The sequence below is a fragment of the Drosophila montana genome, unplaced genomic scaffold, assembly GCF_035044405.1.
Source record: "Drosophila montana isolate Dmon_TW-CO22-7 unplaced genomic scaffold, ASM3504440v1 contig_3848_1, whole genome shotgun sequence".
In the NCBI taxonomy this organism is placed as follows: Eukaryota; Metazoa; Arthropoda; class Insecta; order Diptera; family Drosophilidae; genus Drosophila; species Drosophila montana.
Genome location: NW_026998720.1, coordinates 544769 through 566102, shown reverse-complemented (window position 1 = coordinate 566102; position 21334 = coordinate 544769). Strand labels below are relative to the sequence as shown.

The 21334-nt window shown below is 41.3% G+C and overlaps 1 protein-coding gene across 1 annotated transcript in view; it reads left to right on the top strand.

Moving 5' to 3' along the window:
- The first annotated feature begins 744 nt into the window (after positions 1-744).
- Positions 745-21334, top strand: part of Eip93F (Ecdysone-induced protein 93F) — a 70831-nt gene continuing 50241 nt past the window's right edge. The window contains exons 1-2 of the mRNA XM_064696762.1: positions 745-1098; positions 14719-14873. Coding sequence (XP_064552832.1) covers positions 14780-14873 — 94 coding nt within the window. The 5' untranslated portion in view covers positions 745-1098; positions 14719-14779. The remainder of the gene's footprint in view (positions 1099-14718; positions 14874-21334) is intronic.

Genomic DNA, 21334 nt, shown 5'->3' with positions numbered 1-21334 from the left:
GAATGAAGCGCACCAATACACTGACACACTGCTAGCCGGCTGCTACCTCCCACTTGGCAAGGGTCTCTCTATCTCTCGCTGACACTGCCACTGCAATTTTTTCTACACGCACACATACTCGCAGACACATACACACACAGACGCACACAAACATATAACTTGAGCGTTATGTTCTCAGCTAAGGCAAATGCATGCGAACAGCGAAACGTTTTCTTAGACCTTTACAACGCAGCATTGTGGCTGACTCTTTGTCATATGCATGTGTGCATTGGTGTGCGATTGTGTCTGTGTTGTGTGCGTGTGAGTGTGGAGAGTAATATGCCGCTGCACTCATTCTGCCGCCGCTCAGTTGGGCTCCAGCTCATAGTCATAGTGCCGGGCAGCTCAGCTGGATGGCAGCTTTATTGTCGGTCGTTTCGAACGGTTCGGTACGCTTTTGCCTTAGCTTCGGATTGTCGTTGTAAGCGCAGCGCAGCGCAGCAGCTAGCAGCGCAACAGCAGCAGAAGCTAGCAGTTAGCAGCGACGCGAGCGTCGACGTCGCAGTCGCAGTCGCCGTCGCCGTCGTCGTCAAGTTAGTCGATTTTGTTGTTTACGTATTAGTAAAGTTGTCTGCGCTTGTTGTTAGTGTCGGTGTTTGTTTGTTGTTGACGTTGGTCGCGGTGCGAAATTTTTATTTATTTTCTGCTGCTGCTGCCAACACACTCTAACCTCTACCACACACACACACACACATAAGCACGCATGCACACATGCACACGCCAGTACTTGTCGAGTGTATGCATGCATGTGCGTACACTCTCGTATGTGTGTGTGCGTGTGTGTATGAGTGCATTACATGTGCTTCCTCTTCAATAGTCGCAAAGCCTAGAAAACAGTTGATGTGCGTTTCTCTTGTGATAACAAAATTTGATTTCATTCGCGTAGCAAATCGAAGCCCAAATCAAAATCATTTCAATATATCTGCTGAATATTAATGACAATTCAAGTGCTGTGAGAATAAGAATTTAAACAAAATACACAACTTTATCAATAAACAAATGTATATATAAATTTGCGCGAACTGCGTAAATTCCTAAAAGCTTAGACGCAAACTAAAAGTAAGTAGCACTTAATTTAATCATATTTTAATAAAATTTAAATAACATAACTTTTTTGTGGCAATTTTTACGGTTTGGCGTGCGTGCAACGTGTGAGATGTGTGTGTGCGTGTGTGTGTGTGTGCGTGTGTGTGTGTGTGTGTGAGCATTCTGTATGGATTGCACAAACAACAACACGAGGCACACGCACACACACATTCGCTCGAACACAGCAAAAGGTCAAGAATATTCCATGAACACAAAAGCAAAACTATTAAATAAATGAATTCATTAAAACTATATGTGTGTATATGCTTTTAATAAATTATATTATAATATTTTTTGTTTTATTTATTGATTTTTATATTACACAGAAAGCACGTTTCTTGCTCTCTTTGTAACTCTTCCACCGCGAATATCTCTCCCTTTGTCATTTGCACTCAAAATGCAAAGAGTTTGTTTTTATACACTTTTTCCCCATTTTTTTTGCTCTGTTTTTTTTTTCAATTTTTTTTTTGTTTTTTGCATGAGCGAGCTGGGAAATTAGTTGAAGGGGGGAATGCGTTGGCCCCTCCGTAGGAACTGTTGGCCGGGCGCTGAGACAAAAGAATAATCTCAGCGGTGCCTTAAGATGCATCATCATGCTTTATATACATGCGTGAAATATGTACATTAGATTATATCAGTGACATGTTTATAGGGCTGCACTTTGCCTGCTCGATTCTTCTTTTTTAACAACTTTTTAAAATTCTGTTTATTTTATATATAACTAATACACATAACTGTTTATTATATGAAGATATTCATATTTTATTTCTATTTGTCTATCATGTATATCCAAGTAAGATATATGTTTTTTGCCTTTCGTTAAAATTTTACTTTTACATATATAAGAAAATATATAATTTATTAGAATTCTATGCATATACTAAATTTATCATCTGCTTATAATCGAAAATACTTAAACTTTATCCATTAGATAAAGATACCCTTACTGTCATGTTATAGCCAAAAATGTTGGCCAATTCTTGGCAAAACAAAAAAAAAAACAAATATCTACTTATAAAGTAGAAGCTATTGAGATTAGATTAATAAATAATAATTATAAGATTGCTTAATCATCCGTTCTAGCCGAAGAGTTTTGATTAAATGCAAATCAGCCGTATGAAATCCATTTTACGATTGATTTTAGAAGCAATTTTCTATTTGGAAATTGAATTTCATTTATTTTGCGGAAGGTTAAAAGAAAATCGAAATTTATTTAGACTCTCTTTAGCTAACCTTACGCTGTGTGCGCTTTGAAGCCAACGGAAATCAACTAAATTGCTGGAAAATATTCCATAAGAGCAGGCAAAATAAATAAGTCTCGAAGCCCGACAAGTGCGCTGGCCTGGGCCCGAAACGCGCCATATTGCACACACCCACACACACACATAGGCACGCACACATACCACATACACACAGGCACGCACACATAAACATCGATAAACAACAATGGGCATCAAATGCACAATCATCAATATGGGCAGCTTTTGACAAAATGTTGTTGTTGCTGCTGCTTTTGAATGCGTCTCAATACACAAAATGTACAACAACAACAACAACAACAACAAAAAGTTCGCGGAAATCTTTATTTGTAATTTATGCACAAATGTCGCCTCAAATTTATTGTGTATTCAACAATATAAAATAGAATACAAAAAAATCAAATTAAAATAATAAAAATTTCTAATTAATGCGCTTCTAATTTCACGCCGCTGACAGACGGAAGCATTTTTGAGAAACGATATTCTTTGTGCAAATGGCATATTTTGATTTCGCATAATTCATTTCGCGCAATTCTTGACACCGTGCACAGCCGGAGAGAAAAACAAGACAATGAATCAGCCAGGTGGACGACGCCCACACGCTGCCCGATTTTCTTTTTATTTTCCATGTGCGCAAAAAAATGTCTCTTTATACAAGTATTTTCTTTTTTATTTTGTCGCCACTCGTCCTTGTTGCAGCTCTGATAGCATTATTTGTGTCGCGTGTGTGTGTGTGTGTGTGCGCCTGTTGTTGTTCGATGTCTTGGGTGGCATTTCCGCATGGACTGGACATGTGAACGACAAGTTTTTAACTTTAATTGTGTACGAAGCAAACAAGCAAATTGAAATTTAATTTCATGTATGGCAAATTGATTTGAGCAGCCGCTTGGCAGCCGCTTCTTGGAGCCATTAGAGCCATTTGTCATGGCCTGATGCAAAAGCCATAGCCGCTGGCGTGCTGGCAAATCTACAAGGATTAGCATTAGAGCAGGCACACAGCCAATAGTAGTTGGCAACAGCAACAGCAAAGGCAGCAGCAACTTTTGCCAACATGCAACATACAATCATCTGGCTGGCTGGCAGTCGTCGTCGTCGTCGTCGTCAGTCCGTCCGTCTGTCCGTCTGTCTGCCAGTCTGTCTGTGTGTGCACGCGGCACGTAAGAAAACGAGTTATTGGAACAGGTTCATGACCTTGACCATCAACACTGCGGCAAGGCAGCACTTTTATAATGCCACGGCAATTGTAACGTCTGCGTTGCATATGGCACTCAATGGCAGACAAAGGAAGTTGCAGCCGCGCTGCTGCTGCTGCTGCTGCTGCGACTGCCGCTGAGGTTGCATTTGCATTGCTATTGTTCGTATGATTGGATTAGAAGCACTCAACGGCAGCAGCAGCAACAGACGCGGCAGCGGCAGACGGGCAACAAGTCGCACGAGCTAACTGCAACGGCAAGTTGTGCTGCTATTGTTGCTTATGCAACAACTTGCTGCACAGGCAACTCGGCCAATCGTCACATGAATCCCATCACTGACTCAGTGTGACTCACTAAGCCAAAGTTTAGCCAACGATTTGGACTCTTGTCAACAAATTATACATTTATAGCAAGTGCTGGGCGTGACTCATAAAAGCCAGTGTGCAAATTGGACTGCGTAGTTAAAAGCTGAGCACGTGGAAGCCTAAATTAAGCACAATTTTATGAATATATCTAAATTATTTCTTAAAAATTGGTGTTTTACTTATAAATACTTCAAATGCATTTAAAGCCTAAATAAGCTTCTCGAATTGGGCTTACTTTTATAAATATACTTGAATTTTTTCTTTTCAGCAGATCCTCGAATTAGGCACAATTTTTTAAGTACACTGAAATTCTTTCTTAACAAAATGTTTTTATTTTTATTTTTATATGTTTAAAAAATGTATTTTAAACCGAAATCGCATTAAAAAAAATTTAAATATTTTTATTATTTTATATGCTTAAAAGCCGATAGCAGCTGCTAGAATTAAACACATTTTAAAAAAATATAATCAAATTCTTTCTTTAACAAATATATATTTCTTTGATGTATGCGCAAAAAAGGCATTTGAAATCAATTGGTTTATTCTAATTGCCTGCGCTTTGCTGCAGTCAAAGTCCCAACTGAAATCCTAGCAAATTTCAACTTTTAGCTCTTGCTCCTCCCGCTGTATGCATCTATCTCTCCCTCTCTCTCACTCTCTCTATCTCGCTCGCTCCGATTTTCTCTATAAAACGTCTAACCATAAAAGCAAAGCGCATAAAATAAACTGTTGCTGCGCTAAGAGTTGGGTTTTATATCGCATTTTTTTCATTTTTCGTGTTTTGCTTTTATTTTATTTCTTAAATTTTTTTTTCTTATATGGTTCGGGGATGTTGGAAAGCCAGAGCCAAACACTGGAAGCCTTCCAGGTACATAGGAAAGTGCAACAGGCAGTTGTTGTTGCTGTTGTGGTTGTTGTTCTTACTGCCAGGCCGCTTGCAGTGGATGGGCGCTTTGCGCTGTGCTGGGCAGGGCGGCAAAGTTTTTTGTTTTTCTTTTTTTTTTTTTGCTGATAGTTTTCTTCTTCTTTTACTGTGACAAGGCACAGAGTGTGGGCATGAGCTTTGAGGAACAAATTGGTTTTAATTTAACTTTGGCTATGTGACAGCGCTGGGAGGATATCGTAGATTTGCATAAGAAAGACAATGCATTCTGATTAACGAGGCAACAGGTGTAGCCGTGGGCAAGAGTGTAAAAACTTGATTGTGTTTCGCCTGGGCTGGCAATTATGTGACGTTTTGTTTAAAAATTTAACTGCGGCAATGCGTCGTATGAGCAATAATATTTCTATTGTTGCCATAGCTGTTGCCTGCAGCTATTGTTGCCGAAAAGCAAAAGCGATATTTGCCATGTGCCCATACGCAATTGTATAAGCAACAACAACAACAACTGCAACAACACCCATTGCCAAGCTGCCACAGTGTCCTTAGGCTTATCAACAAAAAAAAATTGGAAAAACACTCGCCACAGGCGGGCAAAAACTAGTCAACGTCAATGGCAATTCACCTGCTGGCCATAGCAAATAAAAACTGTTCAAAATATATTGCTAAAAATTCAACAGCAGCAACAACAAAATATCTAACAACAACAGCAAACATTTATGCATATGGCAATAATATTTTAAATATTTTTACAACAGATATGTTTTCAGTTTATATGCATTTGTTTATTTATGCTGAATTGTTGTGGCAGCAGTTTATGTTGTTGTTGTTGTTGCTTTCAATTTTGCCTCTCGAGTGCAACAAGTTTTTGGCACTGCAAATTTACACAAGCACTCGACGGCATTGACGCGTTTTCAATAGAATAAATATACAAATATATATCAATATATATATAAAATAAAATACTTTCTGGAGTTTTTTAAGCTATGTCATAAGGGTACTCAAATCTAATATATTGAATTAGATCAAAAGCGAGCAACATTCATATACAACAATTTGACTATTAAAACATGTACAAATAAACTATTTGAATTCTAATTGCCAATAAAATCTTTATTATTCCAATCAAATTGCTAACAAAACGCTAAAACGAGTGTGTTGTAACAATAAACACATAGAGCTATATATCTATATAAATTCATTCAATACCAAATTTTGTATGTTGTTTAATTGCCATAAATTTAACAACATTTTTGTTTTGCAATATTGAAACATGTTAGAAAGAACAGCAGGAAACAATACTTGGAAAACAATAATTGGCATAGTTTCGTTTATAAGAAAATGACACATTACAATTTTTTTAATCAACGGAAATTTGATCAAAATCCATTTTCGTCATAAAGCAATTCATGTGATCCAATTTGTCCGATACTGAGTCATCTCCGTTTAACTAGCCACGTCCGTCCGCGCATCTGTCGATCCATGATTACATGATTACAAAGATTAACCTGTAAGAGTCTTGTTGGCCGTGCCCGACTAGGAGATACCCTTAACAAGCTCCGAACTGCCGTTACAAAAGATTTATGGGAAATATTCGGTGTTTATAGTCCAAACCTTATGAAATTGTTAAGGTGAAAATATTTCATACATAGGTGTGTCTACGACAAAGCGCAATGCAATATCCCATAAAACTAGTATTTTTAATTTATTTATTTATTTTTTTTTTGGGGAAAACGAAAGAGGCATTAAAAAAAGTGGAATATTCTAGATATGTTTACTTATTGTGGGCATACAATAAATTGCAGTATGTTTAGGCTCCTAGCTACACGTATATGGAACGGAGCGAGCCGTAGCAATAGGAGGAACTGAATCTCTAGCTGAAGCTAAACAGATCTGTTGTCATTTACACACATTTTGTACATGCTCCTAATACCATTTCTTAACCATATTCTGCTGGTATAGGGTATCAAGAGAAGTCAAGTCCCTAAATTGGTTAGTTATATTATTTAATTATTATTATTTAATGATTTATTTATTTCAAGTATCTATTAATAAGTGTGTTTGTAGTATTTGTTTGACACTTAACACAGTAAAACTAAACTTTGCTGTGCCACCGGCCACCTCTTCTGCCCATTCAGTTCACTTATACGGGCTCAGCAGAAACTTTTCTCTGTGCGACATTTTGCACGGCCGCCGCAGCAATTAAATGCATGGCACTCACTCCTCCTGCCCCCCTTTCGCCCCACTCCCTTCTCAATCAGCCTACAACACCCGCTCGACCCCACAAGCCGCACAAGAGCTTACAAATAGTTTCAATTGCGGCTGCATGTTTTTTGACGATACACAGTCAGGCACACACACACACACGCACAAACACACATGCACACATGTACACACACATATGTATACACACACACGCACACTTGTATTGACGTTTGGTTGGCGACAATTGATTTTTGTTACGTTTTCGTTTATTTTCATTATTTGTTGTTGTTGTTGCTGTTGTTTTTTGTGGACATTTTTCTGTTATTTCGTTTTTTTTTTTTTTAGCAATTTAGTTCGTTTGCTTTTTAGCACTGACGCCAATGTCGTTCGCCGTTATTTAGACAACTGCTGAAAAATATTTTCATACCCCCCGCCCCACCCTTTTCCGTGCCCCTCTTGCATTTCCATTCTATTGCCGAGGCGATCGGGCCAAACACGCGCTGCACTTTGTTGCTAGCTGTTGTTTGTTGTTGTTATTGTTGATTTGCTTTTCATAATTTTTGTTATACGTTGTTGTTGTTCTTGCTGTCGCTTTTTCATTTGCTGTTGCATTTTTTAAAAAACTGCATGCGAAGTTTTTCTGACTGCTTTGTCGGCTTGACTCAATTTCGTCTTATCTAATTTTTGTCGCTATTTCTATTTTTCACTATATTTGAGAAACAGAAATGTCTCTTTTTTGCGCCTCCAATTTTTTGTGTATATATATATATATATATACATATGTTTTTCTTTTGCATTCTGCCTTTTTGCGTTTTTTGTTTATTTTTGTGTCGAAATCAGGGCAAATTCATCATCATCAACAACATCGTCGTGCCCGTTGCGTTTTTGTGTAACAAAGATAAGGTTTTGCCAGCGAATGAGTGGGTTCTGTTGTTGTTGTTGTTAGTGTTGTAGTTGTGGCTGTAGCGCTCGCCTTTTATTCTTTATATAATTTGAAACGCTGGTTGGGGGGGGGCGAGCAATTTTTTTCTGTTTTTGTGTTTGCCGAGTTAATCATTTCGGGCGAAATTTGATAATTTGAAGGTGACCTCGATTTTTATATAGGCGTTGCATGCACTAAAAAACGCTTGCACATTTGGGCTGCTGATAAGCGAACGCAGCAGCAGCAGCAGCAGCAGCAACAGAAGCAGATGCAGCAGCGGCAACAACTAATGCCACGCGGCGTATGCGCAATGTGTCAGCACATATGCGATAATACTTATGCATATTGCCTGCTTACGTATTTATTAAAAAATTTTGCATTACATTTACCAAATTGCATGCGCCAGGAGCAGCAGCAAGTGCTGCAATAGCTATGCTCATATCTCAAGGCAGTTTTAATAAAACCCAAAACTGACATCATAAAACATAGCATATATGACAGCAGCCGGCATACGGCATACAGGTCGCATACGTAACGTGCGCCATGTGCCAAAGTCAAGCTGCCACACCCAGCCAGTGCCTGCACACAGACAAAGCAACAAGTCGTTGTACCCAAATATATAGCACTGGCAAAAGCAAGGAAAATGGAGAGAGAAAAAAAGAGTAGCAGAAGAAAACCAAATAAATAAAAACGAAGCGAAAATACGAAGCAAACCCCAGAACCCAAACCCCAAACGAACTTTCAACAGCAGCCAAAAACAGCAAAACCAAAACCAAAGTCAAAGCAAAAGCAAAGCTCTTAGTATATATATAAATTTTTTTATAGTTTTTTTTTTTTGTTTTTTTTGGGGTGTTGTGGGTGGATGGGCGGCTGCAGTGGGTCGCAACGCTGCTGCAGCGCTGCCATTGATTGCTGCACTGGTATTGGTAGCTCTGACTGCGACTGTGGCTGCGGCAATGGCGGTGGCGGTGGCGTTGACGTTGGCGTTGGCTGCCTCCTGTTGCGCATGGAGCACAAAAAAGTTTCGTAACGTTGTTTTCACATTTCCTGCAACGCGTCACGGGCTGGGCTGCCAGTCAGCAGCCACTGCCTGCTGCTGATATAGAAAATGAGTTTGTTGTTCTTGTTGCTGTTGTTGTTGTTGTTGTTGTTGCTGCCGAAATGCACACAAAACATGTCGAAAATGTGCCATATGCCAGCGGCAAATGGAATCGTTGTCTACTAAATGCTGCTGCTCCTGCTGCATGCAACAGTTTTGCTAACACACACACATACACACACACTCAGAGCGACAGTCAGAACTACAGATAGACAATGCCGTTGGCTCAATAGTGCTCCAACAAATACAGACAACACATTTCGACATGGCACATTTAGCTTCCTTGAGCGGCATTTAACTTCGTTTTTTGTGCAACACCCGCCGCAATATCCACATTCACATCAGCATCAACATCCTTGTTGTTGTTCCCGTTGTTGTTGCTGTTGTTGTTGTTGTTACATTTAATTTAAAATTGTGTTGGCTTCGTTTATGCAATCAATGCGAGCAGCAACGTTTGCCCCGGTATTGCGCATTTCGAATGCCGGGCAGGAAATCGAATTTTTGGGCACTGCAGCTGAAAGCTGTTAAACAGCGCTTGTAAAGCTTAGTTTGTGCTGATGCTCGTGTGCCTAACACTTAGTTAGTCAGCGCCTGGTACCTGCATTAGGGTCAAGACCAATGGCCGGTGCATAAAAAAGCAAATGGTCAAAGCCAAACGCGCACAGAGTTACACACTTACCTGCCTATAAGTATGTACAATAAATCAGCCAATGGCCAAACAACCAATAAAACTCAAAGCCAAGAGCAAGTCCAATGGCACAAACAACAACAACAGCTGCAACTGCAACGGCTAAACTTGTCTTTTTGGTTGTCGGTTTGTAGGTGAGCTGGGCCATGAACGAGCCGCGATCGACCGCCACTGCAAATGGCGACCTTACAGTCAGCCAGTCAGGCAGTCAGCCAGTCAGCCAGTTAGCTAGTCAACCAGTCGCCCATTCAGGCAGCCAGTTGGGCCACCAACACCAACAGCAACGGCAACGGCAACAGCTCAGCTTTGGTTGTGGTCGTGTTTGTCGTGGCTGTTGCAGATCGCAGATCAACGTTAGAAATGGAAATGCGCTTCGCTGCATACAATGGCAACAGAAACAACAACAACAACAACAGCAGCAGCAACAACAACTGAGCCGAATGTGTGTTACTGTAACTGAGCCAACCAGCCAGGCGGTCTCACTAGCAGCCGGGCTGGCCAGTTAGTTAGCCAGCCAGCCCGGCCAGCAGCGGCTTTGGTTTCGTTTTCGATCTTCCTGTCATTGTGTTGGTGTTGCCGTTGCCATTGCCATTGCCTGTTGGCGCGTGCTCATGTTGCATGTTGCTCTTGGTGCACTTGTTGCATGCGCCCGCAGCAACAGGTGAGAGTTGTCATTGTTGTTGCTCCGAGTCGTGCACAATAAATGACAACAACAGCCACAACAACTGCAACAACAACAACAAGAACAGCTCTTACTAATGTGCAATGATCTTTTATCGGAGTCGCCGCAGGGCCAAAGCCGCATAAACGAGGCGATGCATTCTTATTGTTGGAACGGAAGAGTTCATCAAGACTTTGCAGTTGCTGCAACGGAAGCACTAACTGCTCAGCTGTCAGTGTCAGCCCAAATCTATAAACACTATATTTATATCAAGAATTTTACGAGCCAGAATACTTTTTAATATTTTTAAAATATTCTATCATAATATATTATACCATTGTCGAGGCTATTATAATTTTGTCTTGAAATGATAAACGCATAGAAGGAGACGTTTCCGACCCCGTAAAGTATATCTATTCTTGATCAGCATCAGCAGCTGAGTTGATATAGGCATGTTTGTCTGTCCTTCCGTCCGTCCGTCCGTCCGTCCATCTGTCCGTCTGTCTGGTAGTCCGTCCATCTATCCGTGCGTCTGTCCGACCGTGCGTCTGTCAGTCTGTCTGTTTCTAAACGAACTAGTTTCTCTCTTTTAAAGGTTTCGTCTTGAAACTTTGCATAGGTACGTCTTTTTGTTGCCGGCAGTAATGGACCACTATATCATATAGCATCCATAGGAACGATCGGTCGAAGCGTCGATTCTAGTATGACAAAATATTCTGTTTTCCAAGATATTTTCAACTCAGCTTTTACAAGTTTCACTCTTCTCACACATCTGTAAAACCGCAAGGCAAATGACTAAATGAAGGGTATTAAATCTTAATCCTACTTTCTCGCTTTCTAATAATTTAAATATTAATATAAATTTTGTATAGTTACAAAAACCAGGAAATAAAAATTAATATTTCATTTGATATTGCAAACAATAAATTTCTAATGAATCATTGTGAATATTTTAATGGGATTTACGTATATATAGATCAATAGTTTGTTCTGGCGTCATATGAGTAATTTATATTAAATTTCTAAATAATTTGTGCTGTTTACATGTTTCTCTATAAATTTGTTGCTTATGCGTCATATTAGATTATTGTAACTATTGTTCGGCTATGTAAAGTGCGGTTAAAAGTCAATACTAGTATATTATTATTTAGACTGAACGATGAATAAGTGGCAAATAAATACTTTATTCGGATTCAGATAAACACAAAAATAACTATTTAACCATTTAACTATAATCGGTGACGAAATCATTTCAATGATGAACTTCAGTTTTATTGTTTAATTTATTATCCTGTACTAAGCCGATTGCAATGTTTGAAATGACTTTATTTATTGCTTTAATTAACTAACCGAAATACATAAAATCCAATTGTCATGCTTAATAGAATATAATATAATTAACACGCATTACTATGTGCGAAAACTGAAGAGAACTGAAGGTCGCAGCGGATAGCATGCAACTAAAACAATTTATAAACAAATTTCTAGAAAGTGAATTGGCAACAAAAAAGAGCGCACATAATTAATAATAAAACAAATTATGAGAATAGTTTGGATTAAATAAATGTAATCGATGATTTCCGCCTTTTGCCAGCAGCAAAAGGCAGCAAGAAAAAAAGCACATACAAGTAATTTTATTAATGCATCTCAATAGAAATAATTGAATGCATGATAAATAGTTGAATAGTTAAAAAATGCAACAGCAACAACAACACCTACATATAAATTAAATGCAAATTGTCTATTTAGAATAACAAAAAACTTAACTCGTACAACTCTCGTATATTGAGCAGCCAATTGGAACAATAGAAAATTGTTGCAATTGCAACAACAATTTCAAGGTTTAACATTGGCCACGCTGCCAACACGTATAATTAACCAAATTTTTGGCTCAGACCTTGTACAAATTGCAGCGAAAAATACAAAAAAAAAATATCAAAAAAAATTTTGATAATTGAACTGAGAATTGCAAATTGAAACTGGTTTAGCCGAAATGCACTTTGTGCCCAGAATACTGAGTATCTAGTGTATATAGCATCTAGACGATATTAGCTGATATTTGTGCACCAACTCGTTTTCTATAGCGGGCACTTAATTTTGTTCTATCTCGTACCTTTGAAGCCAATAAATTGCGTCGTCGTCGCTGCCATTTTGTTACTTTTTTTTTTGTTTTTGTGATTATTTTTTTCAATTTTTTTTTGTTAGACGGCACATGTTTCTATATACATGCATGTATATACTATATGGCTACAAGTTTCAAGCTGCAATCCGGCCTTGATATTTTGCAAAAATTTATTTATGAAATCAAATGCAGGCGAGCGAGAAACTGTTCAAGAGAGACAGGGACAGAGACAGAGATACAGATACATAGCGACAGCCTGAGATACTTGTTGCATTCATTATATCTGCGTTATAGAGCGTTCGATTGAATGAGTTGTCTCAGCTTTTCTGTATCTGTAACACGTAGACAGATTGCCATGCTTCTGGCTCGTATCTCTATCTCAAACTGTATCAATATCGGTTTCGGGCTTGACTCGTCTTCTCCCTACTGCGCCACCCATATCCCCTTGTTCTCTTCTAGGCAAAAGCAGGAAGCCTTAAAACTCAAAATAAATAAGCGTTGAGCTGGCATTTTATTTTTTTTTTTTGCTGTTTGGGTCTGTTTGCTCCCCGCCGTTATTTGGGCTGGCAGAATTGACAGCAGCTGAAAATGCTGCAAGAGCTACAGAAATAATTGCAAATTGTGTTTTTCTATGTAAATAGCAAGTGGTGGCTGCTAACCTGGTTCTATGCTAAATTATAAAAATATTTAATATAATACCAAAAAGGCGTTGGGCTGGCGCTGCGAATCGCTCAATCTATGGCCCAAGGATGCAACAAATTGCTGCCTGTTGCCAACTCGATGCTCAACTGCTGCCCAGCAACGTCCATCATAATCAACGTCCATCATCAGCTGCTGCCGCGTGCTCAGTTGACACACCCACCGACTGGCTACCGCATGGAGCTGCCGAGCTGCCGAGCTGCACGCCAACTGCCAATTCCGATTCTTGTTGTTGCGCTCGCTACTTTTGGCATTGCCCGCCTCCAGCGATGGCAGCGAGTAATTTTTCATCAACACAGTCCGAGAGCCTCACTCTAAGCCAGAGTCATCTTCAAACTGTTGGCTACCAGTTTTTCAAGGGACCGCAACGCCAGTTGCCACTTGCCACTTGCCAGTTGCCAGTTGCCCGTTGCCAGTTGCCTTTGTATAGGCGCCCATGTATTCGCATATCTGATATTAGAATCTCAATGAGTTTTTCACTGTCTTTATGCGTACGTTCAGAGCATGTTGGGGGTATTGTAATTTAGTTTTGGGGGCTGGATAGGCAGGTTTTCCTCTGTTTTTAGTAGCCAACAAGTGCTTGAAAATGTTGCAAGTAGCTTGAAGTAGCCTGCATTGGCGGATCACTTTAAATTTAACTGGGCATTATTCTTAACACATGGCTAGAACTCTCTCAATAAATGAAATTCAGTGAAAATCCCAAAGTTATAAGCTGGAAACTTGCAGTGCCCATTTGAAGGCAACATCCAAAACAACTCCAAAATAATTTAATAAAATTTGTTAACTAATGAGCAATCGATGGGCTACTCATTGCGAAAATCCAACACGTTCAACTATTTACGACATTACAATATTAAAAAACAAAATTAATGCAGGCCCCAACGACAACGACGACAACAGCATTTGAATAAATTAGTGTAATAGACAGATTAAACAACAGCGACAACAACAACAGCAGCAACAGCAAAAAAAGGTTGTACGGTTGTGTGTAACTAGGAAATATCAAAAACTGGTAGCTGCCCGAATAGTAAAAGCCCCACAATTACAATTACTGCAACAAATATATATTTAATAAAAAATACAACAACAACAACAAAACCACAAAAACAACTATAACGAGCTGCTGCTTGCCAAGAATGCAACTGAAACAACAACAAAAATTATAAAAAAAAAGCTTAAATATTTTTCAGCATATGAAATAATAATAATAAAAAAAAAAAGTGCAACAGGTTTTGTGTGTGGTTGTGTTTTCGCGCTAACCTTGAAATAAAACTCGTTTAATCATTTCTCAGGCGACTCGAAAATGCAATGAAAACAGCAACAACCACAACAGCAGCAACAACAACAACAACAACCACAGTCGATATATGAAGCGTTAAATGGCGCATTATAAATTAAATAATTTTAACCGACTTGCATTGGAAAATTTTGTGCTAATCGCAATAATACATATTCGTCTTTCTCTCTCTCTCTCTCTCTCTCTCTGTCTTTATATTGCAGGTACAGTTGCGCCCAAAAGTAATTTCCGCATTGAACCGTTATACACATACTTGCATAGAAAATGGCCGACTGCTCATTTGCCAGATGCCAGCAGGAGCGTCGGCTCATCAAGCGCGAACTAATGAAGTGGTCCAAGGATATGCTGCACATTGTGGGTGAGTGGCCAAAATGATTTTCCTCACACTTTTCATTTCTCCCCCCAACCTCGTCCATTTTTCTTACAATCCAATTAAAAAAGCCGCCCACTTGCAAGCTTGGTATTAAACTGAAACTCAATAATTTACTGTTGTTGCCACAGCGCAATTTTTTTTAATTCTGTGCGGACAAACATTTCCAGCGGCTGCTGCGTCATCTTCCAGCAGTTCCTTGGCCACACACACACACACGGGGGCAACTTACATTAGTATAAGTGCAGAATTTTTATTGCCTTGGCCAGGAACTTGCTATATACGTGCATGTTAGCTTAACTGGAGAGCTGGGGTGCGAGTCGTCTCTCATATTAAGGCCGCAAATGGGATTTGCCGTTAAACGGTAAATGAAGTGTGGTGGCTAAAAAGTTCGACATGGAAATTGACTTTAGTCCACCCTAATCAGCATAAGTTGGGCCCTGGCTCAGCTCAGCCTGCCATATGTTTCAGGTCTGAGTATATAGCACGAAGGATATGCGAAAGTAAAATAAACAAAATGCAAAGCTCTGCCCAAGCGTTACGGCGTTCAGGCGTTTAGCCGTCCTGGCGCCACATATACGTGCACAAACACACACATACACATAAATATAGATACTAACAGCGACGACGTCGGCGACTTTCAGGCTAAAGCAAACACCAAGAAAAATTAACATAAATTGCATTTTTTTTTTGTTGTTGTTGTGTTTTTTGTTGTTCTGCTTATTGCATTTCTTGCTGGGCCCAGCAGCGCGTCTCTCGGCCAGCCTTATCCTTCGTCCTGTGAAACACTCTCATTTCGGTTTTTGAGCACGTTTAGCACGTTGCCGGCGAATCGCCACTCCTTAACGCCCAAGCGCCCAAACGCCCAGCAGCCACCTGCATTAAAATGTTAAATGTCCTCCGTTGTTGTTGTTCTTGTTGTTGTTGTTGTTGTCGTTGCCAAGTATTTTTTATTTTTTCCTCTTTTTCATATATATATACTTTTGTTGTTTTCCTTGCTGCGCCAACCCACCACTGGCAACGCCAGCTTTGGACTCGTCCTTGCCCGCGTCCGTGTCTCGTGCACTCAATTACTTCCTCAATGCGCTCCATAATGCTTATCGTCCTTGTTTCTAGTTGACATTCCCGCACAGCCAGCAGCGCTTCCAATGTCGTCCGTTGTCGCCAACCCCACACCCGGCGCCCTGCCCCAAAAACCCCAAACCCTTAGCACATTTTTCCAGCGACAATTTTTGTTGCCACTCGACGTGCGGGCGGGCGTGCGGGCGGTCTGGTTGGTTGGCTTAGAGGTACGGGCGGGCGAACTGGCGTGCAACTGGGTGGTGAGAGGTTTCGGCATCGTTGTCGCACGAAGCTGCAAAAAATCGTTGTCTGGCTTTCAGCTGGTGCAGCGTTAGGGTTGGCTTTGGTTTGGGTTAGTTTTTAGCTGCACCATGTTATGTGTTTGGGTGTGGAGGGCGCTGTTCGCATGTGTGTGTGTGTGTGTGTGTGTGAGTGTGAGTGTGAGTGTGTCTGTGTGTGCGCGCGCCCAAAACGAAGTGCTATACGAGATAACGAAGCACACTTAAGCGCACGCACACAGCCAGTGGAAGGACGACGACGACGCATCCCTACGAAATATATTGCACAATATAAAAATGCAGACGACGAATGCCGAATGCGACGAAACTCTTTCCGACCCAGCCCTCCCGGCCCGCTGCAATCCTTCGCAGCTAGCAGCCCGCCCCGCCTGTTGCTGTGCTGCTTCCCTGCCACAAGCCGAAAAGGCACCTACACCCGAATGATGGCGCCGAAAGACAAGCCAACGAGGAGCAAGCAATGCCAACATCAACGTTCTCGTCGCCGCTCGAGTCGGCGACGTTGCTGGCGTAGAGCTGTTTTTGTGGCCGATTTTCGACGCCGACGCCGCCGCTGTCGCTGTCGCCGGCACCACCACTCACACCCACAACCTAACCGCTGCCAATACCATCGCCAAAATGGGTGTTGAGTTTCCAACGAGCGACGAATTTTTTTTTCACCCTCCCACCCAACGACGCTCGTGTTTTTGGTAGTTCGAAGAAGATGCCAACACCAGGCAGTTGGTTGGCCCACTGTGTGGATTGGGCATGTGGTTCTCGCCTGTTGCATCTGTGGCTCGAACCGGCTGGCTGTGTGGCGCTTCGTTGGCAATGGCTCAATCAGTGGTGGCGTTGTATTTGATTGTAATGGGATATACCACTTGTAGATTCAGCTGGCGAAATTCAACGAATTTGAGTGCTGGCTAAAGGCAAGTTTCTTATAATTGGATGTGAACTAGTCGGGATGATGAAAATGTAAATATTAATTGAGCTTATGGATTGGAGAAAACAGTTATTTTATGATAAATAAATAGTTCCTTATAAAAAGACAAATAAGTCATGATATATATGAAATATTTCAGAACCGGAAAATCTTAACACAATTATGTTATAACTTTTTACTTAAACTCCGTTTCCTTGAAAGAAGCAATTCCCATTTTAAATATTAATATCATATAATAGTATAACGATTGGCCTCGGCTGGAGTTATAAAGTCACATTCATCCACATCAATGTATAACTTTTTTAAAATCTGATTTCATTAGCGATCAGTTGTTCGGAAAGTAAAATAACTTTTGAAGGGATAATATTTTAATATCTTATATTAATTAATTTTCGTATGGCTAAGTATTATCGGCATTAACTTGGCAAAGAAAATTTAATTAAAATTTCCATTAAGAAATTCGTTGAAGCCCTTAGGCTCACAGTCCATGAGACTGTTATAAAAAGGACAACTATTGCTTAAGTTAAAAAAAGACGAAAAAACGAGCAGCAACAGCAGCAACAGAAATAACAACAAAATACAGAACAACAACGACAACAACAACAAAAGTAACAATAAAAATTCTAACAACGACTTTCGCGTTTGCGGAAGCGAGAGAAAAAAATGGAAATGCTCGGTAAAGAGCAGAGCGAAAGTGTCAGAGCATTGTTGGGTATGTGTGGGTGTATGTGGGTGTATGTGTGTGTGTGTGTGGGTGTGTGTGGGTGTGTGCTTGCGTCAAGAAAAGCGAATCAGCAGGTGCTGGGTAATATTGTGGGCCACACTCGACTCTCGCTCGTGCCACACCATTTGGGTGCACTTTCTGTGGACTTGTTGGTGCGGCGTCAGTACTATTCGTATATTGGGCGCACTGCGAACGCATCTTTCGATTACAGCAACAACCGCAGCATTGGGCGAAGGGTGTCGCGGGTGAGGTGTGGGTGGCAAATCGCTGCGAGCAGTGTTGGCCTCGTCCTCGTGCTCCTTTGCTATTCTTGTTGTTGTTGTAAGAAGGCATTTTTATGCGCTGCGCCTGTAAGGAAGGATGCAACAGGCGAGGCGAGCATGTCCTCGTCGTCGTCGTCGCCAGCCAACAGCCATGTCAGTGTGTGTGTGTGTGTGTGTGGGCGTGCAAGTTAGACCACAGAGCCACCTCCCGCCATTCCAAGGTCTCACCAAATCCTACACAGGACTTTATGCACTACGCAATGAGCACTCTCTCCATTTTCCAGCCAGTCGCAGTGTTCTTTTAATTTTTTTTTCATTTTTTTTTTATTTTTTCCTTCAGCTTTCTTGCACGCTCCTTCTGGCAGTTGTTATCCTTGTTGTTGTTTTTGTTGTTGCGCACAGCATTTTTTCTGACGGTTTTTAGGTTACATTTTTACGAGTTTTACGCTTCCACTATACGAGTATTTCGCGCCGATGTTGTTGTTGTTTTCGGTTGCATTTATACACTGTTTGCAATGGGCAAAAGAGTGTATTGTGTCGTCCTTTCATCCTTTCAAAATTCTATGTAAAGCTTATTGTCAAATAAGCCAAATCTACATAAATCCCAAAATGCAGACAGGAAGTAATCTCTTTTACGCAAAGGACCTTTGTTGTTTTTGGTTGCATTAATACACTGTTAGCAAGGGGAAAGAACGTATATTGGTGGTTTATGATTTGGCATATATCTCGTGATGTACCAAATCTTAGACAAATCTATTTCTCACCCACATATTATATCAATAAAGGCACTGTTTGGAAAAGAAATAGAGTATATTGGGCTTCTTTACGTTATTTCATGTCATCACACATTCACTTTCGCTCCCACAAATTACTCAGATATATATCTATATATATCTTGAAAATTACATATGGAAAATATTTGTCTATTTAAGCTTCCCTTTGAAGGTTATTTGATTACTTTTGCCCCCCACAAATTAGTCAAATCTATTTACCTCCCTTATGTCATAAATTTTCATAATATCCTTTGAATAATAGGACTTACGCCCTTGGTGTGTACCAGTTAATGTCGCATCTTCTTGTTTCAGCCTTTGTTACACCGATAACAGAGTATCTGCCAGTCATCACTCACCGATTGCCGCGCTCTAACTTGTTATTTTTGTTGTTCCTTGTGGCCACGACGATGACGACGATGCTGAGAGTAACGAAGGAGCCGGCGCCACTGCCACTGCCACTGCCGCAGCCGCAATCGTTCTTCGGGCGAGGCGACGGCGCTGCAACAGCAAAGACGCAACCAAATTCATGCGCTCCTTAGTTAAAGTTTGCAGTTGTATGTGTGTGTGTGCGTGTGTGTGTGTGTGTGGAAGCGCCACAAGTGGGTGGAGAGATTGAGAATGAGGTCAGGCTGGCGGGTTAGTTTCGTGCATGCACAGAAATTGGAAAATAGATTTTTTGGTTCGCTGCCTTTGTCCTTTTTTTCTCCTATATATCGTTTGGAAATTTTTATTTTTTGTAGGTCCTTTTGTGTATTTTCGTGGCGGGGCTGCATGCGAAGGAGCGAGCAGGATGCAGCGCGCTACGGTCAGGCCGGCCGGCCAGAGCTGGCCAGGCCAGGAAGTCAGCCTAGCGGTGGGTATATGTGGGTGGCTTCTGCAGTTTGGTTTGGGGCTGTGTGCATTTGCCTTGGCCCAAGGTAAGAACCAGAACAATGTGCGCCGCAGGAAGCTAGCTAGAACGGGTCCTGGTACGATGTCCTCAGCTGGCAGCGCGAGACGCTGCCAACTTTTCTTTGGCATATTTGTTGCATTCTTTTTTTTTGTCGCCCTCTCCCAGTTTCGCCTTCTTTTTTCGTGTGCGTGTATAGAAAAAAATGAAGCGGAAGCACGAAAAAGCACAAAGTTAACGCGCTGCCTGTGGATTGGTGGGTTGCGGGCGGCTCTGTGTTTGGGTGCTTGGGCGTTTGGCGTCCCGTTCGTCGTCTATAGACGACAAGGATCGAGCAATATGGCGCTAAGAACATTGGGCAAAATGTAGTGCAAAAAAAAAAAACAAAAAAAAAGCAAAAATACTGCACATTATGTGCGTGTGCAAGGGTGAGGGCGAGAGTTTAAGTCTATGTGTGTCTGTGTGTGTGTGTGTGTGTGTGTGTGTGTGTGTGTGTGAGTGTGATATAAGCAAACAGCAAAACACACAAAAACAAAATGGAGCAAAAAGGCAACTAAAAAAATGCAGCACGTTCTACGAGTGGTTGGGCGGTGGGGTGGTTGGTTTTGACTTCGTCGCAGCCGTTGCTGTTGCCGTTGCCGTTGCCGTCGTCGTCGCTGTTGCCGTCGCTGCCAGCGTCGCTGCATTTTATTTTGTGCTGAAAAAGTTTCGTGTGCTCGAAAAAAGTTTCGTCGCTTCGTTGACGTCGTTGTTGGCGTCGTTCGCTTTTGGTAGTTTTTGCTGCAAGGGAAACGAATAGAGGATGGTCGGAGAGGCAAGGTGGCACTGCGGGAGCGGTGGTAGGGGCAACTAACCCCATTCCTCTCTGTCGCTACATATGTGTGTGTGTGTGTGTGTGTGTGTGTATGTATATATATATATATAAATACATGTACATATATAAATATGTGTGTGTTTGAGCAAGGCATTTGACTGGGTTTGAGTTTTGCAGCTACATTTGGCTGCATTCGGTTGGTTGGTTGTGCTGTGCCCGGACGATAGTTGGCATGGGATGGGAGGCTGGGCGTTTGGGCGTTTGGTACGCCTTGTAGTTTGGTGGGTGTCTCCTGACATTTTTGTCGAATTTGCAGTAGTTGTAGTAGTTGGCAGCGATGCAGGCGCCGACGGCAACGCCAACGTCAACAGCGACTGCACAACGATTTTTCGTGCTGCGGCATTTGTTGAGCATTGTGCAACAAGTGAGTTTGGCAGCAGCCACCAACAGGACGACAACTAGTTTTCGGCAGTGCCAACAACCAAAAAACTGACACTCGTCCTGCGCCCGTTAGCCAGTTTTTCCCCCCAGTTAATTGTATAAATTTGAATGGGCAACCAAAGTGGCAGCAATTGTGGCCGCAACTGAATTAAATCAGTCACCAAAGGAGGCTGCGGCAACAGCCAGCTGCCAGCTGCCAGTTTGCATTGTGAGGCATTGTGAGGCATTCTGTTTCGAGTGTTGATTGAAGCAACAATTGGCGCCA